The 21,836-nt window shown below is 40.9% G+C and overlaps 1 protein-coding gene across 1 annotated transcript in view; it reads right to left on the bottom strand.

Annotated features, from left to right (window-relative positions):
* The window catches only part of fam135b (family with sequence similarity 135 member B), a 361,633-nt gene that overhangs the window by 122,356 nt on the left and 217,441 nt on the right, over positions 1 to 21,836 (bottom strand). The window contains exon 5 of the mRNA XM_073048301.1: positions 15,012 to 15,082. Coding sequence (XP_072904402.1) covers positions 15,012 to 15,082 — 71 coding nt within the window. The remainder of the gene's footprint in view (positions 1 to 15,011; positions 15,083 to 21,836) is intronic.

Here is a 21,836-nt window from a genome sequence, read left to right as displayed (position 1 = left end):
GGGGGAGGGGTGGAGGACGAATGGACAAGGGAGTTTGATAGAGAGTGATCGCAGAGGAAGCATAAAGTTGGGGGGAGGGAAAGATGTGTTTGGTGATGGAATCCTGCCAGGGATGGCAGAAGTTTACGGAGAATCACGTGCTGGATGTGGAGGCTGATGGGATGATAGGTGAGGGCAAGAGGAACCCTATCTTTGGTGGGGTTGCAGGAGGATGGGGTGAGAGCAGACATGCGTGAAATGGAAGAGATGCATTTGAGGGCAGCATTGATGGTGGAGGAATGGAAGTCCCTTTCTTTGAAGGAGGAGGACATCTCATTAGTTCTGGGATGAAAAGCCTCATCCTGAAAGTAGATGCAGCAGAGATGGAGGAACTGAGAGGAGGGGATGGCATTTTTGCAAGTGACAGGGTGGGCAGAGGTATAGTCCAGGTAGCTGTGAGAGTCAGTGGATAAGCTGTTTCCAGAGATAGAGATAGAGAGATCAAGAAAGAAGAGGGAGGTGTTGGAATTGGTCAAGCAAATTTGAGGGCAGGGTGGAAGTTGGAGGCAAAGTTGATGAAGTCAATGAGCACTGCAAGGGTGCAATGAAGTGTAGCAAAAGTTTGAGGAGTGATACCGGTGTAGGATTGAAGCATAGACTGTTCCATGTAGCCACAAAAATGCAGGCATAGCTGGGACCCATGTGAGTACCCATGGCTACACCTTTCTTTTGGAGGAAGTGGGAGGAGCTGGAAGAAGAAATTATTGAGAGTGAGGACCATTTCAACCAGAAGGAGGAGAGTGGTGGTGCAGGGGAACTGGCTGTGTCTGGTGTCCAGAAAGAAATGGAAGACCTCAAAAGCACTCCTGGCCAGGGGTGGAGGTGTATGGGGACTGGACATCCATTGTGAAAATAAGATGATCAGAGCCAGGGAACTTGAAATAATTGAAAAGATCAAAAGCATGTGAAGTGCCATGGATGTAGGTAGGAAGGTCTTAAAAAATATCACTTTTAAGGACTCTTCATCTCATGTTCTCCATATTTAATGCTTTTTTATTAGTTTTTTTTTCTTTTTGTAATTACACAGTTTGTTCCATTTGCACATTGGTTGACTGTCTAAATTGGCGCAGTCTTTCATTGATTCTATTATGCTGATTACTCTATTATGGACTTATTGTGTATGCCCACATGAAAATGAATCTCCTGGTTCTATCTGGTGACATATATGTACTTTGATAAGACATTTACTTTGAACTAACTTTGTATAAAAAAATGCAAAATCTATGTCTGTCTTTCTGAAACAAATACTTTTTGCAGATGGCAGAATGCATCTTCAAAGTGCATTTAATCTTTATATCATCCTAAGGGAGTTCTGCAGTACCACTTTTGAGAAGTTCAGTGGAAAAAAAAAAGACTGGAAAGTGAAGTTTGATTTTATAGACTAAATTACTAAATAATGGATTCTGCCTATGGGTTGCTGAACAGCAATGAGGTCCCTTGTAAATGTCATCTTGGTAAGCAATTCTTCACCATTACCCTCAAGCTGTTCAAGCAGTCAACAAAGTGAATCGTCTTTCTTTGCACTGTGGTGGCAGATCCTCAACTTTTTCCAATTTATATAATGGCATCAAAATAGCACTGAAGGTATGATAGCTAAAGCTGCTGATGACATAAAGATAGATAGGAAAGTATAACATACACATGGCAAATTCTGCAGATTCTGGAAATCAAGTTCAACATACAAAATGCTAGAGGAACTCAGGTCAGGCAGCATCTATGGAAGTGAATAAACAGTTGACATTTTGGCCTGAAAAAGGGTCTCCGCCCGAAACATTGACTGTTTATTCATTTCCGTTGATGCTGCCTGACGTGCTGTATTTGGTGTGTGTTGCTTTGGTAGGAAAGTAAGCTGTGAGGAGGACGTAAACAGTCTAGAAAGGGATACAGATAGGATAAGTCAGTGGTTAAAGTTCTGGCCAGTGGAGTATAATGCTGGAAAATGTGCAACTCTATTTTGACAGGTTGGTCTTGCTCCTCTCTGAGCCTTGTGGTGCACCAGCTGGGTAACCTTGGCTTTTCTTCTGCATTTGTCTGTTTCTTACGAGGCCGAGTTGCTAGCTCGGCACTCAACCCAGTTGCCAGATAGATTCAAACCCAGGACCATTCACCTCAAAGTCCAGTGCGGATGCCACTACACCGCCAGCTGGCAATTTTGACAGGTAAAGTACCATAACAAGTTTCTAAATGATGAGAGATTGCAGAGCTCCAAGATGCAGAGGAATATGTACATTCTGGTATATGATTTGCATAAAACTAGTTTGTTGATCTGGCAAATAACACTGGACAACAAAGATTTTGCTTCGTGAATACTTCTGGCTGTGTCTTACGGATTTTGGGCTGCTGATCATGAAAATCACTGTGAAATTTTCCTATCACGCACCATCCTTTTGAAATCTCCTGTACTTGATATTTCAATTCATAATTCAAGTCAGAATAACTGATGCTAAGAATAAGGAAGGCAGTTTAGTTGGTCTAAAAAGCAAAAAATCATCAATGACTGGTAATCTAAAGAACTTCTAGTGGGTCCGGAGAAAATTGCACAGAAGGCATTCAGCGATGCCATTTAAAAATTTTTTTGCAACTGCAGAGTACCAAACTACACGTAGCTGGTTGACAACATCTTTCAAGCATACAAAACCATGAAGTGCAACATGTCACTAAAGATTAATTTTCTGCATTCCCATCTAGACTGCAAATCTTGGCACTGTCAGTGATGAAAATGGTGAAAGGTTTCACCAGGACATTGCAGTCATGGAGAAACAATATCAGGGCATCTGGAATCCATCAGTGCTGCCTGGTTATTGTTGGACACTTAAACTGAGAAGCCTCAGACACTGAGTACAAATGAAAATCATCAACAGAACATTTTTTAGCTTAGTTGAACTATTCCAAAGCATCAGCAGCATTATGCAATTAAAAGCATTATAGTTAATAAAAGTCAATTTCTTCTTTCATTATACTCCCACATGATGTACAATTTGTGTTCAGCTTCAAATGTTCCACCACAAACAAAAAAAAAATCTGAGGTACAATACTTTCAAAAAAATTTGTTATCTAGTGTAATTAGAAAAGTTAACAGAATGTTATTTCATATTTCCAGGGGAAATGAATACAGAAGTAGGAAGGTTATGCTTCATTTAGAGAAGGCATTGATAACATCATATATGAAGTGTTGAGAGGAGCATTGATTTATGCTTTTGGAATGATGTTAATGTGTTGAAGCAGTTTAGGGAACATTAACCACACTAATAGGTGGATTGTTTTATGAGGAATGATTAGATATGCTAGACTTTAATCAACTGGAACTTTAAGAAGCATGAGGTTAATTGATAGAAACATAATATCCTGAGATGTCCCAGTGAATGTGAAATTTTATTGTAGAAGAACCCAGCAGCCATTGTTTAAAATGATGGCCAGCCATTTTTCTGTATGCTTGTAACTTTTCCTTGACGTGCCTTCCCTGACATGAATACTAGTCCTTAAATGGCCACCTGCAATGTTTGCATCTCATGTAATTTCATTCATTCAAGAGTGGTCCATGTTTTGAGCTACTACTGCACTACCAGCCATTCAAAGCAACAAAACAATTCTTCTTCATGCAAGTCCAGTAACTGAGACTTCAAGACTATAAGACAAAGGAGCAGAATCAGGCCACTTGGCCCATCAAATCTGCTCCACCATTCCATCATGGCTGATTTATTGAGCCACTGAATCCCATTCTCCTGCCTTTTCCCCATAACCTCTGACACTCTGATTAATCAAGAAGTCATTAACCTCTGCCTTAAATATATCCAATGACTTGGCCTGCATAACTGTTGGTACCAATAAATTCCACAGATTCACCACCCTCTGCCTAAAGAAACTTATCCTCATCTCTGTTCTAAATGGACGACCCTCAGTTCTGAGTCTGAGTCATCTGGACCTAGACTCGCCCACTACAAAAAACTCCCTCTCCACATCCATTTTATCCAGACCTTTCAATATTCAACAAGATCCCCTCTCATTCTTTTAAATCAAGACCAGAGACCTCATATGTTAACCTTTTCATTCCTGGGATCACTCTCATGAATTTCCTCTGAACAGTCTCCAATGCCAGCACATCTTTTCTTAGATAAAGGGCCCAAAACTGCTCAAAGTACCCCAAGTGCAGTCTGAACAATGCCTTCTAAAGCCTCAGCGCTACCGCCTTGTTTTTGTATTCTAGTTCTCTCAAAATGAATGATAACATTGCATTTGCCTTCCTTACCATTAACTGAACTCTCAAGTCCCTCTGCACCTCTGCTTTTTCCTTCATTTAGAAAACAGTTTATGTCTTTATTCCTTGTGCCAAAGTTGATGATCATGCACTTCCCTATATTACGTTCCATCTGCCATTGCTTTGCCCATTCTCCCAAACTGGCAGCCTGCTTCCTCAACACTACCTGCCTTTCTACCTACCTTTGTATCTTCCACAAACTTGGCCACAAAGCCATCAATTCCTTCATTGAAATCATTGACAAACACGTGAAAAGAAGTGGTCCCAACACCAACCCCTCTGCAGTACTACTAGTCACAGACAGTCACCAGAAAATGCACCCTTTATTCCCACACTTAGCCTCCTGCCAGTCAGCCCATCCTCTATCCATGTTGGTATCTTTGCTGCAATGTCACGGGCTCTTATCTTGTTAAGCAGGCTTAGGAGTGGCACCTAATCAAAGGCTTTCTGAACATCTGAATAAAAAAAACATCCGCTAACTCTATCCTGTCAGATATGTGAGGTTATCCACTTTGGTGGCAAAAACAGGAAGGCAGATTACTATCTGAACGGTGTCAAGTTAGGAAAAGGGGAAGTACAATGAGATCTAGGTGTTCTTGTACATCAGTCACTGAAAGTAATCATGAAGGTACAGCAGGCAGTGAAGAAAGCTAATGGCATGTTGGCCTTCCTAACAAGGGGAGTTGAGTATAGGAGCAAAGTGGTCCTTCTGCAGTTGTACAGGGCCCTGGTGGAGTATTGTGTTCAGTATTGGTCTCCAAATTTGGAGCGACTGGGCTTGTATACACTGGAATTTAGAAGAATGAGAGAGGATCTGATTGAAACAAATAAGATTATTAAGGGATTGGACACGCTAGAGGCAGGAAACATGTTCCCGATGTGTGGGGGTGTCCAGAACCAGAGGCCACAGTTTAAGAATAAGGGGTAGGCCATTTAGAACAGAGTTCAGGAAAAACTTTTTCACACAGAGAGTTGTGGATCTATGGAATGCTCTGCCTCAGAAGGCAGTAGAGGCCAATTCTCCGGATGCTTTCAAGAAAGAGTTAGATAGAGCTCTTAAAGATAGCAGAGTCAATGGATATGGGGAGAAGGCAGGAACGGGGTACTGATTGTGGATGATCAGTCATCATCATATTGAATGGCGGTGCTGGCTCAAAGAGCTGAATGGCCTACTCCTGCACCTATTTTCTATTGTCTATTGTCAGTCAAGGATTCTTCTTTAGAAAACCATGCTGACTTTAGCTCATTTTATCATGTGCCTCCAAGTAACTTGAAACTTTATGCTTAATAATAGACTCCAACATCTTTCCAACCTGAAGTTAGGCTAACTAGCCCATAACTTCCTTTCTTCTGCCTCTCTCCTTTCTTGGACAATGGAGTGACATTTGCAATTTTCCAGTTCTCCGGATCTGTTCCAGAATCTAGTGATTCTTGAAAGATCATTACTGATGTCTCCACAATCTCTTCAGCTACCTCTTTCTTTCAGAAGCCTGGAGTACAGTCCACCTGGCCCAGGTGACTTAGCTACAGTCACGATCTTCAGCTTCCTAAGCACCTTCTCCTTACTAAGAGCAATGACACTCATGTTCACACTCTGCCACTCTTACAGTTCTGGTTTTCTGCTAGTGTCTTCCACAGTGAAGATTGATGCAGAAGTACTTATTAAGTTTCAACGTCATTTCTTTGTTCCAATTACAGGTCCACAATCTCTTATCCAAAATTCTGAAATCCGAAAAGCTCCGAAAACCAAAGTTTTTTTCGCCAACAGCTGACATCACTCAGGTGTGACGTTGCAGCACTAGCAGAGGCCGCCAGACGTCAGTTGTGGCTCAGCGCTCGTACTGGTTACACGTGCATTTGCTGTTCGCTGATATTTTGCGTTCACTGTTGACTTTGTGTTTAATTTCACTGTGAAAATGTCAAAAAGAGCTGAAGATACCCCTATGGTTAACAATGAGAAAAAGAGAAAGAAGCATCTATTATTATCAATAACGCAGGAAGTGGAGTTATTACAGAAGCTTGATCGTGGTGTGTCTGTGCGGTGTCTTACTGAAGAATATGGTGTAGGAACTACCACTGTATATGATTTAAAGAAACATAGGTTACTGAAGTTTTATAGTGACAATGATGTTCTACATTTATTCCAATAAATCATTTACCATGTGTTTGATTCGGTTCATTTGAAGCTGTATATTTTTATGTTTTATTGAATGTTTTTGTTGGAAATAAAAAATTTTCTTGTCATTATTCCCTAAACAATACAGTATAACAACTATTTACACAGCATTTACATTGTATTAGGTATTATAAGTAATCTAGAGATGATTTAAAGCATACGGGACGATGTCCATAGGTCTGGAGCTCCGCCAGGTCCTAAAGTCCACCCGCAGACAGGTTAAATATGGGACTTGAGCATACGTGTTTTTTTGGTATCCGCGGGGGGTCCCGGCACCAATAAGGAGGGATTCTGAAATCCGAAAAATTCTGAATTCCGAGATGTAACTGGCCCCAAGGATTTCGGATAAGGGATTGTGGACCTGTATTACCTCTCCAGCATCATTTTGAGCAGTGTGATATCTACACGTCTCTCTTTTACTCTACATATCTGAAAACCCCTTTTTGTATCCTCTTTTATATTACTGGTTAGCCTACCTTCCTTCATATTTAATCTTTTCTCTCTTTATAGCTTTTTTAGTTGTCTTCTCTTGGTTTTTAAAAGCTTCCCAATTCTCTTCCTTCCCACTAATTTTTACTTTACTATATGCCCTTTTGTTTTTAGCTTTTATGCTTTAACTTCCCTCGTCAGCCATGGTTGCTTCATCCTGCCTTTAGGATACTTCTTCTTTAGGATGCATCTATCCTGTGCCTTCCAAAGTGCTCCCATTGATGTTCTCCCATCATCCCTTCCAATCAATTTTGGTCAAATCCTCTGTAATTCCCTTTACTGCACTGTAATACTGATCCATCCAATTTTAGCTTCTCCTTCTCAACTGCAGGGTGAATTCTATCATATAATGATCATTACCTCCAAAGGGTTCCTTCACCTTAAGCTTCAGAATCAAATCAGAGTCATTACATACCATCCACTCCAGCTTTGCCATTCCTCTAGTGGGATCAACCATAAACTGCTCTAAAAAGCCATCTTGTATGCAATTTAGAAATTCCCTCTCTTATGAATCAGCACTAACAGGATTTTTCCAGTCTTCCTGCATATTGAAATACCCAATGATTATCACAACAATGCTCTTTTTACATGCCTTTTCTGCTTCCAGTTTTAATTATAGCTGCCATCCTGGCTACTGTTCGGAGACCTGTATACAACTCCCATCAGGGTCATTTTACCCTTACAGTTTCTTAACTCTACAAGGATTCTACATCTTCGGATCCTATGTCAACCCTAAGGATTTGATTTCATTTTTTTACCAATAGAGCCACCCCACCCCTTCTGCCTACTTGCCTGTCCTTTCAATACTATGTGTATCCTTGGATGTTAAGCTCCCAACTATGACCTTCTTTCAGCCATGCATCAGTGATATCCATAACATTGTACCTGCCAATCTTTAACTGCACTACCTTATTCTGTATACTATGTGAATTCAAATATAACAACTTCAGTCCTGTATTCATCAGCCTTTGTTTATTTTGGCCCTGTTACACTTTAACTCATCCCACGGACTGCAATTTTGCCCTAGTATCTGCCTGTCCTTTCTCACAGTCTCACTATACATTGCATCTACTTGAATACAAACTGCCCCATGATCAGCTTTATCACTCCAGTTCACATTCCTCTGTCAAATTAGTTTAACCCCCCCCCCCCCCCCATTCCCCAAACAGCTCTAGAATATGTGCCTGTAGGATATTTGTCCCCAGCAGGTTCAAGTGTAACCCACCTCTTTTGTACAGGTCATACCTTCCCCAGAAGAGATCCCAATGATTCAGAAATCTGAAACTCTGACCCCTGCACCAATTCTTCAGCCGTGCATTCATTTGTCAAATCATCCTATTCTTACCTTCACTGGCATGTGGCACAGGTAGCAAACCAGAGATTACTATCCTGGAGGTCCTGCTTTACAGCTTTCTGACTAACTCCTTACATTTTCTCTTCAAGACCTCCTCCTTTTTCCTAACTATGTCATTTGTGCCAATATGCACCAAGACTTCAGGCTGCTCACCCTCCCCCTTGAGAATGCCCTGGACCTGATGTGAGACGGCCCTGACACTTGGCAACAGAACATCCGGGCCTCTCTATCATGCCCACAGAATCCCTTGTCTACTCCTCTATTGACTCCCCTATCATAAATGCAGTCCTCTTCTTCCCACACCCCCTCCCTTCTGAGCCACGGAGCCAGACTCAGTGCCAGAGACTTGGTCACTGCAGCTTCTCCCTGGCAGGTCATCCGCTTCAACAGTTTCCAAAGTGGTAATCTTATTATCGAGGGGAATGGCCAAAGGGGTACTCTGCCTATGCCCCTACCTCTCCCTCTCCTGACTGTTACTCAGGGACCCACCTCCTGCAATTTAGGGCTGACTATCTCCCGGTAGCTCCTATCTATCATCTCCTCATTCCCCCATATGAGTCAAAGGTTGCCAAGTTGCAGCTCCAGTTTCTTAACGTGGTCTCTAGGAGCTGTAACTTGATGCATGTGTAGTTGTCAGGGAGACTGGAGATCTCCCAAATCTCACACAAATAACATACTACTACCTCCGGATCCATTCTCAGTGCACTAGCTAAGAACGGGGAAAGAAAACTTATGAGAACCTTTCTTTCTTATTTGGAACCTCTGCCTCTGCTTGCCCAAGCCTGTTCTCATCCAAGTCTGCTGAGTCAAAGCTGGCCCACTCTAACACTGGCGCATTTACACAATGGCCACTCCAGCAATGACACCCTCGCTTACACCTCCTTTTGTTTTATTGGCCCTGTGCTGATTTCAGTTCATAGATTGTGTCTATTCAGATGTCTACCTAATAGTTTAAACATTATTGTATCCTAAGTCAGCTGTGCAGCTGTCTGATGTGGGTACTTCTTGCTTATTAAATGCTTGGGCAAAGGTCAATATGAAGACCGTCTTGATAGCTTAGCTGATTAATAACAGGTCATATAGTTTAGCTATTGTTATCCGAGCCTAGGCAGCAGTGGGGACCTACAAATAACTAAAGTGATAGATGAGGGAATTGAAAACCTAACAAGGACTTTTGCAGTAACACACTGTTCATTCTCCCTGACTGGATATGCTCAAGTACATCATCTGTAACTAAGTGTAGGAATGAAAAGGAATCAGTCCACAGATCAAGCTGAGGGTGTATCCAGCTTTTGCCATGACTTTTGCTCTATCCTTGCAAGATATGGACAGTATACAGTTGATATTCCAAACAGCTCAGCCACTTCCATATGAACCTGTCTGCATAGAGCACATCACCTTAGGAGACAAGATTTCAGAAACACAGATTCTATACCAGACAAACCCCCCACCCCCCAGCATTGCTAGAAGACCAGGTGGGCGGGATGTGTCAGAAGATTGTCTGAAAGAATGCTAACACAGGAATTCCATGCAGAACCAATCATGCGATGGATTCATAGATTACTGTAGAACCTCCTTGAGGGACATTGACATTGACATATACCTTGAGTCACCCTGACACAGTGGTGTCAAGAAAACAATCTTTCCCTCAATGTCGCAAAAACAAAGAAGCTGGTTGTGGACTACAGGAGGAATGGAGACTGGCTAACCCCTATTGACATCAATGGATCTGGGCTTGAGAGGGTGAACATCCTTAAGTTCCTCAGCATACACATCACCGAGGATCTCACGTGATCTAAACATACTGGTGATGTGGTGAAAAAGCACAACAGTGCCTCTTTCACCTCATACAATTGAAGAAGTTTAGTATGGGCCCCCAAATACAAAGAATTTCCTATAGGGGCACAATTGAGATTTTCCTGATTGACTGCATCACTGCCTGGCATGGGAACTGTACTTCCCTCAATCGCAGGATTCTGCAGAGTGGTGTAGACAGTCCAGTGTACCACATCTACATTTACAAAGACAGGTGTGTAAAAAAGGGCCTGAAGGATCATTGGTGACCCAAGTCACCCCAACCACAAACTGTTCCAGCTGCTACCATCCGGGAAATGGTACTGCAGCATAAAAGCCAGGACCAACAGGCTCCGGGACAGCTTCTTCCACCAGGCCATCAGACTGATTAATTCATGCTGATACAATTGTATTTTTATGTTATATTGACTGTCCTGTTGTACATACTATTTATTACAAATTACTATAAATTGCACATTGCACATTTAGACAGAGATGTAATGTAAAGGTTTTTACTCCTCATGTATATGAAGGGTGTAAGTAATAATTAGCACTGGATTGTCCTGATAGGTATGGCTGCTTTAAAAGCTGTGCTTGCTTATATGAGGAAGCCAGAGTGGAGAAAGTATAGAAGAAAAGAGGATCATGGAAATCAAGAACCAGTGTTGCTACAGCACCCCTATACCTCTGTCACCTATGTGAGAGGAACATTAGAGCCCAGTCTGGTCTAACCATCTCTATATACATTGCAACTCTTTTGATTAGATGTCATGGTTTTACATAAAATCAAATCACAAACAAAAGCAAGGGACTAGTTTCAGACTGTTGTGCAAATCTCTTTATTAGATTCTGGATTCTTCCCCTTTCTTCCCTGAAGGATCTTGGCCGAAACATCAACTGTTTATTCATTTCTATAGATACTGCCTGACCTGCTGAATTCCTGCAGCATTTTGTGTGTGTTGCTTTGGATTTCTAGCATCTGCAGAATCTCTTGTGTTTTGTTCAATATAAGCTGAGTTAAATATGGTTAGATTCTGTAGTAGGAGAGTTAATTGGGTAGAGTGGTTAAAGCATTTCAGGATATATACTGTATACATTTCTCTGACATTAAACTTGACTTTTGAACCTTTGAACCTTAAATATGTGAAGAAGAGGACAGGCACGCTCCACAACCTGATAGCATTAGATACATCAATTTGAGGTATATATTGGCATGTTGTTTCATTACTTTTTATGGCCAGTTTTGCAATGCTACATATTGTTTAAGAATGCAAATCAAAGTGAGAACATAATAAAAACGTTCAACTATCAAGATACATGAGATTAGTACCACAAGGTTGAAATTAAATATTGAAACTGGGAATATCCAGATAACAATGGAAAGTTCACACACAGATAATTCTTGAGCCTTCTGCAGTGTATTCATTTATTTTGATATAATCTTTCTTCTTTACTGCATCTAACTGCCCGGTTTTGAGAAATGATCAAACAGATATTTTTTGACAATTGGCTTGAATTGCCATAAATTGATTCAGCTGTGAAACCATACAGCAAGATTGCTTAATAGGTATTTCAGAACATGTGCTGCAAGTACTCATGTGATCAGTGACACAGTCTTCAGAGAGCAAGGTTGCCTTATTTTCTACACAATTAGACATGACAAACTTGAGATGGCTATACAGTAATATCTTAAAATACACACTGCAGCTCTCAATAATGAAACCTCATTATAGTAAAGTCAGTCCAGTGTTCCCCTTTATTTCGCTGTTAACTGTTCAGCAATTCTTCATTAACAAGTAATTTTGTGCTGCTACATAATTACCTCCAAAAGAGAATTTTACATAACTAAGTTATTATTCCCCAGGAAAACATCACCCTATTCCATGAGAAATATTATTGTATTCTTTATGAAAAATACCACTATATATTTATAGCTAAACATTTTGTTCAATAAATTTGGTAAAACTGTTCAGCATAGGAACAGACCCATTGGCCCACAATACCAGTGCTGACCATGGTGCCAAATTAAACCAAACCTATCCAACTACACATTATGTATATCCCTCTACAGCTTACATGGTCATGCGCTGGTCTAAAAGCTTCTCAAGCATTAATATTACATCTGCTTCCACCACTACCCCTGTCAATGCATTCCACCTGTGTAAAAAAACTAGTCTACACATTCAATTTAACCTTCTCCCTCTCAACTTGAACTTGTGCCCTCCAGAATCTGATATTTTTATGCTTGGAAAATACAGCCTATGCATGCCTCTCATAGCTCTATGAACTTCTGTCAGGCTTCCCCCCAGCATTTGATGCTCCAGATAGAACAATGCAGGTTTGTCCAATCTCTCCGAATAGTTAGTACTCCATGATTCTGGCAGCATCCCAATGAACCTCCTCGGCACACTTCAAAAACCTCGACATCCTTCCTAAGTGCGGCAACCAGCACTCCAAATGTGGCCCGATCAAAGGTTAAACAGATGTAAAATCATTTTCTGACTCTTATACTCAATGCCCTAACCAATGAAGGCAACCATGTCATATATAGTACATTCTTTGTCCTTCAGGGAGATTATTTCTTCAATGAGTAAAGTAAGTTGGCTCAGTATTCTTCAATATGGGAAGAAGATTAGTGGAGAGTACATGGATGCCTTTGTGTTGGAACTAACTGTAGAAAAGACAAACTAGTGGGAGTTCAGGGTCATCTTTAATCTCTCATTGCTACAGTTGGAGGTTCCCACCTATTCCAAAATGGCATCAATCAAATCGGTGCCCAAGAGCAGGGTGAGCTACCTCAAAGACAATGACTGTGATGAAATGCTTTGAGAAGTTGATCATAGTTAGAATTCACTCCTGCCTAGGCAAGGACCTGGACCCACTGCAATTTGCCTATTGCCACAATAGGTCTATAATGGATGCAATCACACTGGCTGTCCACTCAGCCTTGGATTATCTGGATAACAGCAATACCTAATTCAGGCTGTTTATTGATTGCAGCTCTGAGTTCACAGCTATAATCCCCTTAGTTCTAATCAATAAGCTTCAAAACTTGGGCCTCTGTACCTCCCTCTGCAACCAGATCCTAGACTTCCTCATCGGAAGACCACAGACAATGCAGATTGGAAGTAACATCTCCTCACTGACAATCAATACCGGTGCACAACAAGGATATGTGTTTAGCCTTCTGCTCTGCTCTCTCTACACCCATGACTGTGTGGCTAGACACAGCACAAGCACCATCTGTAAATTTGCCGATGACGCAACTATTGTCGGCAGAATCTCAGATAGTGATGAGCAGGCGTACAGGAGTGAGGCAGATTGGCTATTTAAGTGGAGTTACAACAATCTTGCACTCAACGTCAGTGAGACCAGGGAATTGATTGTGGAATTCAGGAAGTCGAAGACACACATACCACTCCTCATTGAGGAAACAGTGAACAGTTTCAAGTTCGTGGGAGTCAATACTTCTGAAGATCTATCCGGAGCCTAACATATTGGTGCATTACAATGAAGGCATGCCAGCAACTATAGTTCATTAGGAGTTTGGGGAGAGTTAGTTTTTCGTTACAGTGCGGAATAAGCCCTCCCACCCTTCAGGCCAGACAACCCAGCAAGCCCCAATTTAACCCTAGCTTAATGGTGGGGCAACTTACAATGACCAATTTACCTACGATCCGGTACGTCTTTGGACTGTGGGAGGAAACTGGAGGACACAGTGAAAGGCCATGCATTCCACGGTGAGGATGTACAGAATGTTTAAAGATGATGTTGGAATTGAACTCCAAACCCCAATGCCCCAGGTTGTGATAGCGTCCCACTAATTGCTATGTTACCATTTTAGCAGAGACTCCAGCAAATTTATACAGATGTCTCATGGAAAGCAGTCCAATTGGCTGCCTCACCGTTTGGTATGGAGGAGCCACCGCACTGGATCAGAATAAAAGCTGCCAAGAGTTGTAAGTTCAGCCAGTTATGTCATGAACATTAGCCTCCCCACCACTGAGGACAAGTTCAAAATACAATGTCTCAAAAGGTGGAATCCATCATTGAGGACCCCCACCACACAATGCTCTGTTCTCAATACTACCATCAGAAAGGAGGCACAGGAGGCTGAAGACACATTCGCAACATTTTAGGAATAGCTTCTTCCCCTCTGCCATCAGATTTCTGAATGGACAATAAGCTCATGCATGCTACAAAACTCTTTTTGTTCTCTTTTTGCACTATTCAGTTAAAAAATATATATACACATCTTATTATAATTGATACTATTTTATATGTTTTGCTGTATTGCTGCTGCAAAATAATAAATTCCACAACATATGTCAATGATAATAATCCTGATTTTAATTCTGATTCTGAGACTAGAAGATAAGATTTCAGGGTAAGCTGCAGTGGGGGAAGAATCTTAAGGGTGCCAGGAGGAGAATTGGCAGGGAGTTTGGTAGTGAATGGTTAGAAACTGGAGAAGTACTGTAGATTGATGCTGCAAACTGATGATGGATGTTAAGAAGATCAGAGCTTGGGAGGGATTTGCAGTTGAAGTTGAGAATGGACTGAAGCAGCATAAGGACATTGTCAAGGAGAAACTGTGATGGTTTATTAGGGGTGAGAACATCAATAATAATGAATGTGATCGAAGCAAAATCAAAACCTGAGGATCCAACAGAAGCCAAGGTAAGGACTGTTTTTTTTAATGCTCCTTAAACTTCTGATTATGACCTGTTCTGAAGCTTAAAGATGTTGTTCACAAATCTAGCAGGAACAGAGGGAAATTATTGATTCTGAACTCTTGGTAAAGCTGTTCTAAAGTCATTCAATGACCAACAGAGACCCACAAAGTGTAGTTAGCTGATTTAGCATCAAAAATTCTTTTGGCGAGCATGAAATATATTACTTACTGCTGTTCAGAGTCTGTGAAATGTAGATCGAGCTTCAGCTGGAAGTCGACTTCATTCAATGCCTCTTCCACCTGCAAAACAAGTGAAATAATTAAACGAAGATGGTCTCCTCAGTAAACAAATTGTGAAAAAATATTTTAAGAATCTTCTCAATTTTTTTGACAAAATGTAAATTCTCACCAACTTATGGAAATATCTAACTCATGACTGCTTTGAATAGGGATGACGATTCTCAGAAGGCACTGAAAACCTCATTCTTGGGAGTGGAAGCCTGTCAAATCCCATGGAAAGAGCAAGCCATCTCCTACATTAACCATGCACCTATGGCAATAGTTGCAGATTTCACAATGGCTTTATTTGCAAACTTAGGACCAAAGTTCTTGACCTTGAGGAATTGCCTTGCCTTGCCTTCAAACAAAGAGAATTGCTTGAAGGCAAGACAAAAAAAAATCACTGCTAATTGTGTCATTACTAAAGGAAAGTCAGGGCAAACGAGAGTGCTTCTGCACTGGAAGATTTTCTGTTAAAAATAACTGAGCATTATTTCTCTAAAGAATAGATAAATTAGCATATTCTCCAACCTAATTAACCTCTTTTCTCAGGACACCAGCAGCCTGAGAAAAGAACAGATGTGAAAATGGTCAGCCTGAATTATGCAATAATTGTTAGATACAAGGTTGGTGAGCATTATGGCAATGGTGTGCTAGAAGGTTTCAGTTCATGTCAACCATGATGTGTTTAAATATGGATTTCAATGGACTTAATATGATTAACTTTAGAAGTTAGGATAAATACATACAATCACTTTTATCTGTGCATGTAATCACAGAAGATTTTTTAATATGTGAAAAACTGTAATACAGCAGGATTCAGAATGTGAGACAATGAACTTGCCAAAATTAGACGGAAATGATATACTGATTTTTCTCTGTTTCTTTAAAATGTTCAGATAATCACAGTCTATTAAATACAATTAAGGGTATTTTTTTTACTTATTAAAGGCGTCCACTGAAATGTTAACTGTTTCTCTTTCTATAAATGTTGCCTGACCTGCTGAATGCTCTCAGCATTTTCAGTTTTAACTTAAAATTTACAATAATTATTTTAACTTACTGTTTTTCAAAGGTTTTATGAGTTTAAAGAAACAACACATTTGAATGGATTATCATCAACAAGTGCTAACCAGTTGGAAAGAGACAGATAAAAATCGGAATCAAATTTATTATCTCTGGCATATATCATGAAATGTGTTGTCTTTGCAGCAGCAGTACAATGCAAAACATAATAGAAGAAGTGTGAAAGTTAAACTGAATAAGTAGTGTAAAAATAAAAATAAATAAGTAGTGAGGTGTTGTTCATTAGTTCAGTGTCCAATCAGAAATCAGATGACACAGGGGAAGAAGCTGTTCCTGAATCATTGGGTGTGTGTCTTCAGACTTTGTATCTCCTTCTTGATTGTACCAATGAGAACAAGCCATGACCTGAGTGATGGGGGATCTTAACAATGGATCCTGCCTTTCTGAGGCATTGCTCCTTGAAGATGTCCTGGATACTACAGAGACTAGTGCTCATGATGGAGCTTACTTTGATCCCAGGTAGAGGTCACCCCATACCAGGCAGTGAGGCAGCCAGTTAGAATGCTCACAATGGTACATCTGCAGTAATTAATGAGCGTCTTTGCTGATGTACCAAATCTCCTCAAATTCCTAATGAAACATAGCTGCTGTCATGTCTTCTGTGTAGCTGCATTGATTTGTTGGGTCCAGGATAGATCCTCAGAGATATTGACACTCAGAAATTTGAAATTGCTCTCTCTTTCCACTTCATTGTATGTTCCCTTGTCTTACCCTTTCTTAAGTCCACAATCAGTTCTTTGGTCCTATTGACATTTAGTGGAAAGATGTTGCTGCAACACCATTCAACCAGCTGATATATCTCGATCCTGTACGGCCTCTTGCCATCTGAAATTCTGCCAATAATAGCTATTCCATCAGCAAATTTATAGATGGCATTTGAGCCACACAGTCATGGGTGTAGAGAGAGTAGAGTAGCTGGCTAAACATACATCCCTTAAGTGCACGAGTGTTGATTGTTAACGAGGTGGAGACGTTACTTCCAATCCACACAGACTGTGGTCTTCTGGTTAGGAGTCAAAAATCCAGTTGTAGAGGTGGGAGGGCTACAGGGGCACAGGTTTTACAGATTTTTGATCAGAACCATAGGAATAATTGTGTTAAACACTGAGCTATAGTCAATAAACAGCATCTTGGTAAAAGGTATTTCTATGGCCCAAGGCCGCATGAAGAGCCAATAAGATTGCATTCATTCGAGATCTATTGTGGCAATAGGCAACTTGCAATGGGACCAAATCTTTGCGGAGACAGGTGTTAATTCTAGCCATGATCAACCTAATGAAGGATTTTATCATTGTAGAAGTGAGTGCTACCATACAGTAGTCATTGCAGCAGCTCACCCTGCCCTTCTTGGGCACTGGCATGATTGTTCCCCTTTTGAAGCAGGTGGGAACTTTCAACTGTTGCAATGAGCGCTTGAAAATGTCTTTGAACAACCGCACCAGCTGGCTGGCATAGGTTTTCAGAGCCCTACCAGGTACTCCATCATTGCCTGTCACTCAGCAAGAGCTCACCCTCTTGTAAAACCAATTCCAAGTTCTAGTGGCTTGTAACTGGGATAACACTCTCTTCAAAATTCAGTTGCAGATACAATGAGATCTCTATAGCCAAGACTGTAATTATCAGACAGAGTTTTCACATCCTGAATTCACTGTGAGATCTTAACACCACATATTATTTATTTTATCATTTGCGCTCCAGCTTTCTATTTATTTTATTTGTTCTGTCAATGGGCTAAAATCAGTATATCACGTAAAACTGCACAATTTGTTTAAGATTTCACTTATCTGTCATTTGCTATGAGCCCCTTCATTTCACTATTACAAAGGATACAAACGTTAAAGTGAGTTCAGAATTAGAGAAACTCTCATTTGCTATTATGCAAGACAAAAATATAAATGCTAATTGGCTATAAATTGATACAAACAAAACTTTATTTCTTTGTTAAATTCATAGCAGAATGCAACTCCAGACAAAAGAGAAAATTTAACATCCCAAATAAGATCTCCTTATAAGATCTCCTTATTTTAAGCAAAATCTCTAAGCTCTAATGGGCCCCCATAATCTATTTGATCTTAGTGCAGGTGATGATAGTGGGACCTGCAGGAAGGAGGAGTTAGGACCAAATGTGTCCAATGAGCGAATAAATTTCTGGATATCAATCCAAAATTCAGAGTGGAATCTCCCATCTGTACTTGCGAAGATTGGAATAGTGACTGTAAAGGTTGATTTGAAGCTAATAATTTACTAGAATGCCACAAGCTTGGCTGAATTTCTCTATTATGCATCATATCATTATTCCCTATCAATTGTCACAGTATTTTCGATTCATGGGTGCAGAACCTATCTGTGAAACTCGACTGATAATGTTACCCATTATAAAGCACAGTTCAGTAAAACACAACCAGTTTATGATTCACTGCTTTTTCTCCAAATTATTTCAGTAATTCTTTAGAAAGAACATTATTATCTCCATTTTATTGATTCCCATTAATTTTTAAACACTTAAATTGATTTTCTTTTCTTTTTTTAACAAGAGCAGATTAATCTTTGTGGGTCTCATCAATCAGCGGTCAAAACTCTTTAAAATGCTTTTCTTTTCATTGCATTTATGAAGCAATGTTGCTTTCTCCCCTTACTGGTTCTCGTAATAACCTTTTGATATATTATTCCACTTACAACATTTGAAGGAGTTCAATCATATATCCCTTGAAGGCTTCATTTCTCCATCTACCCTTCTTTTCTCCACATGCAACTTTAAAACAAAGTCAAGCACTCCTAATCTTTTTCTTCAGTGTGGCATCATTTTTGGACTGATTATGCTTCTGAAAGGGAATGAATAATTTGCTCTGTGATAGCTGCTGTATTAATGAAGATAATATTTACTCCATTCATGATATTGAGGTATCTGAAACTTAATAAATATCATGATGTAGAAGATAAATAGAAGGGGGCACACTCAATACTTGAGGCACTATATCTTTCCCCACTAAATGGAACACTTTCTGTTGATTGAACAGTCCAAAAGACAAACTCTTTTAATTGTGGCAATGCTAATTAATATACAGACAATTATAGCACATGCATTGATAGACTACAATAAAAAAATAACCCGATAATCTCAGAGCTGGAGTGAGTGTTGTCAGAAACAATCGCCCATGAAATATAATCCCAAAAAATCTAATTTGTGAAGAGCATTGTACTGGAAGAGAATTGATTCAGTTCCATCAATTCTAATTAATTATATAAATCATTCATGTCAAAAGTACTACAGAGAATTATTTTTAAGTGTCCAGACTGTTATGTACCTTCCTAGTTTGTTTGCATTTAACCTTAGCTTTGTCACTACTGTAAATATCAGAATTAATTATTTCATTACAAGCAGACAGTCAATTATTATTTTTTTAAAAAGACAGATAATATTAACGATCAGTTGAACATAACCAACTTACGTGGAGGATAAGCAAATACTAATAGAAGGAACAAAGCTATTAAAGAGAATGGGAATAAAAGCAACAAAACATAGGCAAGACAAATTGCCTGGTTATTCCCAGTGTTTTCATACATGTCGTAAAAAGCTGACATGAGCCTGTATCCCATCCACTGTACAATGCTAATCACTACCTCAGTACGGCAACATGATGACCACTTTGTACTACAATGGATTTTGCTTTTTTATTCTAATTATGGTCTTTCTTGTATACTTTTGCATTATTCATCTTCAAATTTATGGTTTTTTGGTGAATGTTGTATATCTGATGCTGCTGCAAATGGATTTCTCAATGCATCTGTGCGTGCATGGTACTTGGTAAATTTATTGTCACCTCCACCAAGGTTCAGGTAACATCGTTGTATTGCTTGCCATCCATTCAGATCATATCATTACAATGGTGTATTGAGATAGCATAGAGGAAACAGATAGCAGAATGCAGAATAAAATGTTACAGTTCCAGAGAAAATGGAGAGCAGGTAGAACAATAAGATGCAAAGTATAACAATGTAGATTACAGGATCAAGAGTCCATTTTATCATACTAAGGGCCCATTCATTAGACTTATAACAGTGGGATAGAATCTATCCTTAAGCTTATTGGTACAAGTTTTCAGGCTGATATGCCCTCTGCCTGTTCGAAAGGTAAAGAATAGAGAATGTCAATATGCATGGAGTCTTTGATTATGCTGGCTGCTTTCTGTGACACTGAAGAGTGTAGACAGAGTCCAAAGCTTGTCATGGTCCAGATCGGTTCCTCTTTAAATTTAGTTAGGTTGCGTTATGATCCGGACCATTGACTCCTTGTTCCCTTCTAATTCCGTTTCACGTGTCCCTTGAGCTTGGCCATTAAGTTAATCTACTCTCGACCCGAACCGGCAGCTTATAAGCCCCTGACATTAGCCGTTCAGGGCAAGAGTGTTAAGAAGCCTTAGCAAGTCGCCATCGCTACCAAAAGCCAGAGTTATCCAGCCCTCATCGGAGTGCTGGCAATTCGCCTTTCTTCGTCAGAGTGAGTCCAGGCAAGGTCAATCTGCCAGGGGTGAGTTGAAGGCGGAGTCCTGACTCGATGTTCATGCCCAGTGTCTGAGTCTATCTCTTGAAGAAGAGTCTCAGCTTGGTGCCTGAGTTGAAGGCAGAGTCCTGGCTCGATGTTCATGTCCTGTGGTTGAGTGTCCACATTTCTGGCTGTGGTGATCCATGGTGTCCACGTTTCTGACTGCGGTGATCCATGGTGTCCACGTTTCTGACTGCGGCGATCCATAGTGTCCACGTTTCTGGCTGCGGCGATCCATGGTGTCCACGTTTCTGGCTGCGGCGATCCATGGTGTCTACATTCTGGCTGTGGCGATCCATGGTGTCCACGCTTCTGGCTGCGGCGATCCATGGTGTCTACATTCTGGCTGTGGCGATCCATAGTGTCCACGTTTCTGGCTGCGGTGATCCATAGTGTCCACGTTCTGGCTGCGGCGATCCATGGTGTCCACGTTTCTGGCTGCGGTGATCCATGGTGTCCACGTTTCTGGCTGCGGCGATCCATGGTGTCTACATTCTGGCTGTGGCGATCCATGGTGTCCACGCTTCTGGCTGCGGCGATCCATGGTGTCTACATTCTGGCTGTGGCGATCCATAGTGTCCACGTTTCTGGCTGCGGTGATCCATGGTGTCCACGTTCTGGCTGCGGCGATCCATGGTGTCCACGTTTCTGGCTGTGGCGATCCATGGTGTACACGTTCTGGCTGCGGTGATCCATGGTGTCCACGTTTCTGACTGCGGTGATCCATGGTGTCCACGTTTCTTACTGCGGTGATCCATGGTGTCCACGTTCTGGCTGCGGCAATCCATGGTGTCCACGTTTCTGACTGCGGTGATCCATGGTGTCCACGTTTCTTACTGCGGTGATCCATGGTGTCCACGTTCTGGCTGCGGCGATCCATGGTGTCCACGTTTCTGACTGCGGTGATCCATGGTGTCCATGTTTCTTACTGCGGTGATCCATGGTGTTCACGTTCTGGCTACAGCGATCCATAGTGTCCACGTTTCTGACTGCGGCGATCCATGGTGTCCACGTTTCTGGCTGCGGTGATCCATGGTGTTCACGTTCTGGCTGCGGTGATCCATGGTGTCCACGTTTCTGGCTATGGTGATCCATGGTGTCCACGTTTCTGTCTGCGGTGATCAATGGTGTCCACGTTTCTGGCTG

This window comes from Hemitrygon akajei, chromosome 1, assembly GCF_048418815.1.
Source record: "Hemitrygon akajei chromosome 1, sHemAka1.3, whole genome shotgun sequence".
NCBI lineage: Eukaryota > Metazoa > Chordata > Chondrichthyes > Myliobatiformes > Dasyatidae > Hemitrygon > Hemitrygon akajei.
This window is presented reverse-complemented; position numbering and strand designations above follow the sequence as displayed.